At 40.0% G+C, this 9,635-nt stretch overlaps 1 protein-coding gene across 4 annotated transcripts; it reads right to left on the minus strand.

Moving 5' to 3' along the window:
• Positions 1–9: 9 nt before the first annotated feature.
• On the minus strand, positions 10–9,431 carry LOC123985837 (Rab interacting lysosomal protein). Of its 4 annotated transcripts, none has more exons than XM_046073746.1 (8): positions 8,768–9,428; positions 6,863–6,989; positions 4,842–4,963; positions 3,850–4,035; positions 3,351–3,520; positions 3,060–3,185; positions 2,842–2,940; positions 10–1,448 (listed from the first exon to the last, which is right to left on the minus strand). In XM_046073746.1, the coding sequence occupies exons 1-8, from the start codon at positions 9,104–9,106 to the stop codon at positions 1,322–1,324; spliced, it is 1,296 nt and encodes a 431-aa protein (XP_045929702.1). In that variant the 5' UTR covers positions 9,107–9,428; the 3' UTR covers positions 10–1,321. The 4 variants fall into 4 exon arrangements, 3 of the variants coding, with proteins under 3 accessions (XP_045929702.1, XP_045929703.1, XP_045929704.1); XM_046073747.1 differs by having other exon boundaries at positions 6,863–6,986; positions 8,768–9,427; XM_046073748.1 differs by lacking the exon at positions 8,768–9,428 and adding an exon at positions 8,235–8,261.
• Between the last annotated feature and the right edge of the window lie 204 nt (positions 9,432–9,635).

The following is a 9,635-nucleotide window of genomic DNA, read 5'->3' on the forward strand; positions in this document are numbered from 1 at the left end:
TGAGATCAGTTTGATGTTCAATACAATGTGTTTAATGGATTTGATTGGATCTTAAGACCTCGCTATCACAGAGAAACTCCACATTATGATTTGTTTTATCACATTTCATCAATAAAATTCCCTCACATCCTAAATGACATCTTAGATCTGCTTTCGTCTGTGAAAACGTTCCATTAAAAACATTCTTACAAAAATAAATTGCGAACACTATTTCAGGAAAACGTGATCTGATTGGAAGGTCATACATTGTCTCTCAACAAATACAACACCAATGTGTCATTGTCTGAGTGTGAGTGCTACCGTCAGACATTTACAGGGAACAGAGGGGTCAGACAGAGTGAGTGTGGTTACTTTGTGGCAACTCGTCAGCTAATGTGGGAACTAAAAAAAATAAATATAAACACGGCATTTCTCATTTCCACAAGGAAGCTCATTGCTTCCTTTTAATGTGAAGTAACCAATATGCAGAAGTCTGTTCCACACACACGTTCACATGCACATTTATGGCACCACCCTCAAAGAAACACCAGCCAAAGGCTTTGGCTCTGTGCAATGACTCGAAACAATACAAGCAGCAAGTTAAGGCTTAAGGGGTTAAAATGCACTCTCTGCTGGAACAGGCTGGTATTATGACTACAACTTTCTTTTTTTCCTTTTGAGCATACAAGTGCTTAAAATCATGAAAAATACACGAGTAAACACTTTAAACAATTAAAATACATGGCTTCAAAATTCCCCCACTGAGGTAAAGGTTTCATGATACAGTTGTGGTAAAATATATAGTAATAAAACACCCTCTTGTGGAACTGAGGTGAACTTAATATACTGTTCTCCATATTACAAGTGGAGAGTTTGATTTCAGAATATATACCTTTGTAATGTCTTTGGTGTTAAATTGTTTGAGGATCTATTGGCATGAATCATACACAAGGAAGCATCTTTTTTTTTTGAGGTGAGTTAAAAAGTATCCCTCTTAATACTGCAGTACGCTGTGTACCACATGTTTTGTAGTTAAATAGTTTTCCTCCTATTTATCACTTCTATGAAAAAGTCAGGGGATTTGGGGCAAGAGTGAAAGAAACAAAAAGGAAAGTGAAAGTAATTATGATCAAAATAAAAAGCAAAAGAGAAAGCTGAAGAGTTTGTTTAAAAAGGTGGACACTTTCTCTTTCCTCACACTCACATAGTGCTTTTGTGTTATACACACTGGGGCTGCATTCAAATGTCCAACCAGATTTTCTGTTGTGACAGAGGTGAAGAATGTCTGTTTCAGATCACATGGGAGACAATCTTGGGGAAATCTCTGTGGTCAGTACCAGGCTCAAGGGCACGGTTGCTGCTCCGTCTCATCCGTGGCTTCTGAGTCGCCAATGATTTCCCAGCTGGAGGCTGAGTTGCTCATGTGGGTGGGGCTCCGGCTGCTGCCCGACCGAGTCAGGAAGCCGAAGCTGCAGCCGACAGAGTAGAAAAGACGGGCTTGAGGTTAAGATCTGTAGTCAGGGATTACAGCTAAATATAGAGATCTCAGGACAGTGACAGAGAGAGAGAGTTTAAACCGATGCATTGATTCACAAATGATGTCTGCGGTGTTTCTCATTTAGTTTTTATGGCTCTTTTTTATTCTTGCTTCACATTCATTGAAGGTTACAGTGCAACATGCCACAGTTGTTTAGAGTTTAATTGATCATTCATCTTCAGAAATGCTCTCTACTTGTTTCTCTTTGGAGATTCTGGGCAACAAAAAAGACCCAGCTGTATTTTCAGTCCTGACCAAAAACATGAACGTGAGTCTGAACATATTACTAAAGTACTGTAAGAAACACTGTCAACACTGTAAGAACATATTAAGTTAAAGCATTACGCTTCAATTGGTAAATCCTCAGTGTTCACATCCCTCCCATGCTTCAAGCAAATGGCATCAAGATAATCCTGTGCAGAGAATCGCTGTCTGATCTCTGTCATTAGTACACAACCAAGGTTATCGTAAACGAAGACGAACGGAATAACGAAAACTAGATGAGAAAAAACATTGTCGTTAACTAAAATAAAAACGAAGCTTTACAAAAAAAAACGATAACTAACTAAAACTATGTTGTAGGTTTGCAAAACTAACTAAAAGTAACTAAAATGAAAGCGTAAAAGTCCTTACTTTTCATTTATTTATTTATTTATTTCAGAGAACCGAAGCCTACATTTCAAGTAGTGATCTGCGGATCGATCCTAAAGTATCGATATTTCTGATACCAACGTTTCCTGCTCTAGGATCGATACACATATAAAAGGATCGATATCTAAACTCAGTCATTTGGAGTGAGTATCTTACTGTCACCAGGATGGTCTAACTACTAGGTTGATAGGAACTACTTTTCCTTCCGCCTGTCAAAGTCATGCTTGAGCTGCGGCTCTGTGACGGAGCTTCTATGAAGTGAGCCGCTGAAGCCCTTTACATTTCCCGAGATTGAATACTGACTCTGGCTGACTGTAAAAACAGTCACGTCTGGCTGTATTTTAGTTGTGAAGGTAATAATGTTGCTCTGTGTGATGTGTGTGCAAAGTCAGTGAAATACTTTGGCAACACCGCAAACTTCGCTAAATATCTGAGATTAAGTCAAAATAATATGATGATGTTATGAAGCAGCAGTTCTGAGCAGGATATTTTCATTATAATTAAAGAATATGACAGTAGTTTGATTATTTTGAATTGGTATGGCTACAGCCTACTCCTTATTTCTCTAATAAATACTGAAACGGGAGAGGGAGGTCACATTAAACTAGAAATAAAATATGTAAAAAGTATTGGTATTGGTATCGGCAATACCAGCCTGGGTAAGTTGTACTCACAGGTTTCGAATGCGTGACTCAACCGGTTTTCCACTGCCGTCAACTTCTGTACCATCTACTTCTGTCTGCCCAAACAAAGAACTCCTCTCTTCCTCGTCACTGGAACAACAACAACAAAACCGTGTTCTCTTCTGAACATATTTCTACATTGACCCATTATTTCTGGATATAACAAAATTGTGTTGTGTGTGTAGGTGCGGTGTGTGTATTTAAGAGACCTGCTGCTGCATTCGCTCACAGGAATTCCCAGCATCTTTGCCTTAATGAGTGTTCTCCTTTTTTTGATGGCAGAGCGGACAGCTTCTAACAGGAAACCTGGACACCTCTCTTCATTCAGGATCTCCCTGCATAGACACGCAAACATATTCATCCACATGTAAACAATGCATCAGAGGTAAGAAACTACATCATCCACATACCCAACAATCAATGTATCTACATTTAAACTAGCCTCAATTTACTAATAAACGTCAGAACTAAAAGACGTCCTCAAAAGGAAGTAGACCCACCTCTGATAGTAGCTGAGCTCCTCCTGCACCAGGAAGAGGTTTGTTTTGAGCTCGTTCCTCTCGAAAATGATGTCTCGCACCTCCTTCTTGGTGAAGCACGGCTGATCGGGATCCTTATGGTCAACCGTCGGCTTTTCCTTTGCCTCACGAGCTGTTTGACTTGGATTGGACTGATGGGAGAAGGGAGAGTCATCAGGTCATACAGACTACTAAAATGCTGATAGTTTGATCTGGTTGGTGTAGATTTGAAAGAAGATGTTAGTTGATAAGTAGCTCAAGCTTTACATTCACTTTCTAAATCTTGTCTAGAACATTTTAGAATGAGTGAAGCAGTAGAATAAGTTAATTGTCCCACAACATCACACATTTACTTTGACCTGCATAAATAAACGTAACAAAAGCTAATCTGCGCAAGGCCCCTTTTATAGACAAGTAGATGTGAGACATAAGACTTCATGTGAAATATATATAAATCATCATGTGTAAGATGCATGCATACAGGGCTGTTGCTGTTGGTTCTGTCCAGCTGTGCTTGGAGGTTTTCTATCTCTTTGTTCTTCTCTTTCAGGTCGGCCTCCATGTCAGCCTTCCTCTCCACAGTGGTCCTCAGCTGGGCCTGCATCACATTCTGCTTGTGTCGCAACTCCGCATTCATCTTCATGAAGCGCTCCAACTGCTCCTGGAGCTGGACACACACACACACACACACACAAACACACGAGCGGTTGCAAGTAGACCTACTAAACAGGTTTAAAGTCCCATCATATATGAATATAGTTCAACCGAAAACAAACAAGCCAGGCCTGAACCTAGGGGAGAAGAGGGGAAGGAAAGAAACCACACAATGTCGACACAAGTGTAGCATTCATTTTAAGGGTGAAAAAAAATGTAGGCAGCCATTTGAGCAAACAGAGAAACTGGTTCAGTTGACCATGAGTTGTTTTTTTCAGTCTTTCACTCAAGTCAACTGACTGCAAACCATTAACAAATACACACCCAGTAATGTGTGCTATTTAAACCATGTGGTACACATGCCTTGACACACACACACAGCAGCTGGGTGGGGATGAAAAGTCTGTGCAGACTTGTCTTAAATGCAGCTTAATCCACAACCACTAACTATGTGTATAATCACTTCCCTCTTTCCCTGATAGTGAACACACTACCTTACATTACATAATGTGTTATTTGATTCTGCCTGTGATACATGACTGTTTAATTATGTGCGTATTTTACAAGGCTCTATGTACAAATATATAAAAATCATAATCTTTGCGTGACAGTAACATAATAAACACTACTGTTATGAGAAAAGCCAACATGCCTTTAAGGAAGCCAGCCTTTGTAGCCACAGCCATATATATTATAAAAGTTTATGTGTCCACGTGTTACAGCAGATCAGCAAAGGTGACAGCTACCTCAAGGCTTTTCTTTCCAGTCTAATGAGATTGTGTCAGTGTGCATGTGCAGACTGTGTTTGTGTCTCCTTACCGCCTCCACCTCTTTGGAGATGGCGGTTATCTCCTGGACTTTGGCCCGCAGCTCATCTCTCTGCTTGTCCACCACCTGCTTCAGCTTCAGCATCACCTCTCGCTCCTGCCGCTGGACACGGTCTGCACACACACACAGATACACATACACACACAAACACAAACACACACACACAGGGTAAGACAAAGAAATCTGTTTTGTGTAAAACCTTTTTTTATCCCTCTTTGCAATGATGGAATAGGTAGTGTATTCTTAAATTATATGGTTAATTGATGATCTGCCATTTTGAATAATCTATAATGTAATAAACTAACCATGGGAAATGCAGAAAGTTGAGTGATACAGTGCATACAGGGTATGAAGACATACATCAAAGCTGGATATTTTCATTATAGCCAATCCTACCATTTACATGGTAAAAGAAATATGACAATAGTAATTCTTCTGAGACAGTTAAACTATGTAAATACAGTGGTCAGAGTATACTGCAAGCCCTCTTCTCCTTTAAGAAAATGTATAACAATCAACATGAAACAGATGAAATAATCACATAACAAGTTATTAACATATGACCACAAGCTAACTACTTTAATCAAAGTGTTGCAGAAGTGACAGAGGATACATACTTCTAGGTTCAAGTTCACCCAAATCACAAAAAAAATCTCTTGCTTGCTTCCTGTGTTTTCTTGCCAGATAGTTTTGGTTTTATGTGCCCAAGTTCTTATCCCACCATGTACTGTAAAGGTAAATAGAATTTCGTTTGTGGTGCTCACAGCAGTGGAAAAAAAACATTTGGAAAATTCAACAAGTTTTTTTCCCGGATTACAAATGCCTATAAATTAGGATAATCCACAGAGCAGTTTGAATAGGACCTATTATTTTACTAAAACGTCTAACAGCGAGGTCTGTGGATTATCCGGAGTGAATGAGACACTGTGTTCAGAAAGACATTTTACTGTTGAGTTTCTCAGATGTATTTCTGTAATGCAAACATACCACAAATAACATTCATGACAGACATGTCTGATGTGGATATCTCAAAACCTGAGCAAATAAAAACAAAGCTATCGCTCAGCTACATACCATTCATGACTATTCATGGAGAGATGTTTTTTTGTTTTTCAATGATCTGAAGAGCCTTTGAACATGCTGGCGCTGCAGCACGGTGTGCCTTTTAAACTATAATTTAGTCCCATACACTTCAATTCTTGTACTGAAATAATCAACAGCACATGTGAACTTCACCTCAGCTGAATGAATTGTGGGAGCCCGATAGCAGTCGCAGTTATCACATGAAATTCATGATCACATTCACCTGCCACATGGCCTTTGTCAAATAAATCACAAGAGTTTTAAAACATTATGTTTCCTTCCAACAAGAGAACGAGTCAGGCAAAAGCGACTCCCCCCTCTGGGTCACATTACCGTGGTGAGTTTTCAGTATGCTGAAATGTATCAGTGAACACAAGCGAAGCTGGGATGTAGGATCTTTTCTGTTTCACTTTGTTAAACAAATTATTAAACAAAACGGATGAACTAGATGTCAAATGTAAATGATGTGCACCAACAGAGTATTACAGTTATGCTTTTCTTACAAAATATGGACTATCTAAGAAGTAAAAATACAAACCTACTCTTCAAATATTTACTTTTTCTGTTTTTTTCCCAGTGCATCGTCTTTATGCAACAACCAGTTTGACTGTGTTAAACATCAGTGTTTATCTGTCAACCAGCTGCATTGAATCTGTATAGCAATGGGTGGAGAAGCATTTTTCACAGAAAGTAGAGTTACATACATTTGCATTCTTGAACTGGAGAAGTAAATCTACATAACCAAATGGCCCCGAGATTGATATGCTTGTTTAAAGAAGAGCTAATGGGGGGAAAAAACCCTAAGATTCCGTAGTATATTCAGTAGTATAAACAATACGTAGTGTAGAACCATGAAAGGCTGCTTTTAAACACACAGTCCAGATAGCAAGACCCATAGCATATTTTACATTTAACTTTAAAATCCTAACCGTCCTGTGCATGGCTGCCCTTCAGCCTGCTCTGCAGCTCCTCCCTGTCCTCCTGCAGCTGTTGCACCTGGACCTGCAGCTCCTCACACCTCCTTCTCCACTGCTCCTCCTTCTGCTGCAGCTCCTGCTTGAGAGGATGGGAGACAGACTGTAAAAGCATAATATCTCATGGAAATGGTACTAAACTTTCTGGAAAAAACAAGAGCTGATGTAACTGCCCCTTGTGCTGTTCAAATCTCTTGAGCATGTAGGAATTTGACTATGGCAAAATAGGATCTGTTCAGGTGGGTGTGTCATTTGTAGTGAAGTCATTATGGATGTTTTATTGAAACGGTTCCAAGACAAATCAACAGCAAATCCATTTACTTTCTCAGCAATGATTTTAACAAGCTGTCATGTCCACAGTGCACTGAAATAATTACAAACCATTTAAAAGATTGGTTGCCACAGTTTCACAACAATAAAAACAATTGTTGTAAACAATTACATATACTACTATGGCAAGCTCATGCTGTGGAAGAACAGTACCACTTCCCTCTGCATGTACTGTCCTAATGTCACAGCAGCATAATAGTTCAAACTGTATGAATTTCACACTTTATAACACTGCAGCATGAACCGTACGAATAAAGAGTATTCATGTTTAAAGCCCTGTTACTATGTTGTACTTCTCAGTTTTTGGAACGCTGGCATTTGTGCGGCTTTTTATTATTTTATTTTGTGAGACTTTAAACTTTTACTCCATTACAACTAAAGTATTAAACAATTATTTGACACCCACATTGCTGTGTGTTTAATTTACAGAATGAGGTTTTACAACATACTGAAGGCCAGATTAACCTGCTTGGGGGTGTCCAAGGCAATATTCAGCTGCTAGGGTCCTATTAAGCCCTGATATCATGCTTTAGAGACTGTATACCGTTACTGCCAATCAAAGTTTCCGTTAACTGAATAGCAACAAACCACATATGCTAACTTACACTACTAATTACCCAGTGAAAATGCCCTGGGGCCCAGTGGCCCACTTTACTCTGTTAGTCCAGTAGTGTAACGTTACACTTTACAATAAGCTGCTATACCACAAACCCCATCAACAATAGTGATTTTTGTAAATCCATATCATTAAAGAATGAATAGTCTGCTTTAACTTTGATACTTGGCATTCAAGTGAATTTAGGCTAACGTTACCGTTAGCTAGCTTATTTTTAGCTAAGGTAGCTTAATGTTATAAATTGCATTGTCCTACTCCTACTAAAGATAATTAGCTAAAATCACTGCTGTGTCGCATTACAGTTTTAAACATTTTACACGAATCACTGGTAACATAGGAGGGAAAACTGTTTACTGTAAAATTCTGACAACATTTTCTAACCTTCATTTACAACTGGTTACAACCCCGCTAACGTTAAATAACTGCCAAATAACTGTCGTGCAGCGGTTGCCTTGACGATTCAGACACGGCAGGTATTTCAGCTCAAAGTTGGCAACATAAATCACAGATATCAATCAGATTGGCAGCCACTGTGAGTGATATCACTAGTTACTACTATTACTGTTATCGTTTATATATCAGATAACGGTTCAGATAATAAAAATCAATACAGTGTAAGAATTTAATACGCTCCATACAAGTCTTTAATGTTTATGTTTTGGCTCCGTTTGGAAGGCGTCGCCCACGTAAATTGTTAACGTTACTGTAACGTAACGTTAGCTGGTCTCTGGCCTGCCTGTTAACTGTTGGTCACGACCTATGGTAACGACACAATAACGCAGTCGTTACTACGGTTTAATTGACGCACTGTAACAAAATATATTTTACCTAGGATAACGTTAACAGGGAATAGCGCCGTTGGCATATTGTTTACAAAATGCTGGGTTGATTAAAAGCGCCCATGTCTGTCTCACCCGTATTTCATTTTTATCGTTGCCCTCCTCGCTTTCTTTCCCCGTGCGTTTCTTCTGCTGTTGCAGCTGTATCGTCTCGAAGGTCTTGAGGAGTTCCTCTTCCTTCAGTTTGTGAGCATGGTTCCTCGACGCGAAGCTCTCCAGCAGCTCCAGCACTTTCACTATTTTCGGCACCAGACCCACGACGCTGTCCTTGCCACAGCCGTCGATCAGTTTCTCCACCTCGGCGCCGATCAGCTTGGCTATTTCATACACGTCGTCCACAGTTAGAGCCGAGAAGGTCCTGTCAAAACAGCCCTCTGTGTTTCTGCTCTCTGACTGTGCTTCAGGTTCCTCCATGTCCGGACAGCTTAGTTCACATGCTCTGTCTCAGCTATCGAAACTGACAGTAGCTCGTCAGCGCAACATGACAGCCGGCCGTAAAACAAGACGATTATATAGAAGTGAAAACAACGAACTAGTTGCTGGTGGAAAGTTTAAAGTGCGTGTACTGTTGAGCCCGCGCTACTGACACGCCTGGACTTGACCTGCTCCTCTTCCAACAACACGTCACGCATCTCTTTACTTTATAGACATATTAACTCAGCCTACATAAAAAATAATACAAGGACATCGAGTACTCCGCAATGCCATGTAGTACAAGGCTGCCTGCACGGTCCAGCACACTAGTGCTCCTGCAGTGTGCAAGATCCTCCTACTTTTCTGACCAATGTAATTCGAGTATACCCACACATCTACATGTAGAAACTAGCCTGCCAGGTCGAGCATACTGATGCATGCACTAGAGCGTGAACATTGAATTTCCTCCAGATCTGCAGTCAGAAAACGCCGACCTATAACTGTCCAATCAATGTCAACCACACAACTA

Source organism: Micropterus dolomieu, linkage group LG17 (assembly GCF_021292245.1).
Source record: "Micropterus dolomieu isolate WLL.071019.BEF.003 ecotype Adirondacks linkage group LG17, ASM2129224v1, whole genome shotgun sequence".
Taxonomy (NCBI): domain Eukaryota; kingdom Metazoa; phylum Chordata; class Actinopteri; order Centrarchiformes; family Centrarchidae; genus Micropterus; species Micropterus dolomieu.

What these genes read in the sequence shown, in the direction of transcription:
- LOC123985837 (XM_046073746.1), bottom strand. Translation starts at nt 9,106, where the DNA reads ATGGAGGAACCTGAAGCACAGTCAGAGAGCAGAAACACAGAGGGCTGT. An exon ending in GAACCAACAGCAACAGCCCT is followed by an intron (nt 3,521 to 3,849) that starts GTATGCATGCAT and finishes TTCTCCCATCAG; the next exon opens with TCCAATCCAAGTCAAACAGC. An exon ending in GAGCTCAGCTACTATCAGAG is followed by an intron (nt 3,186 to 3,350) that starts GTGGGTCTACTT and finishes GTGTCTATGCAG; the next exon opens with GGAGATCCTGAATGAAGAGA.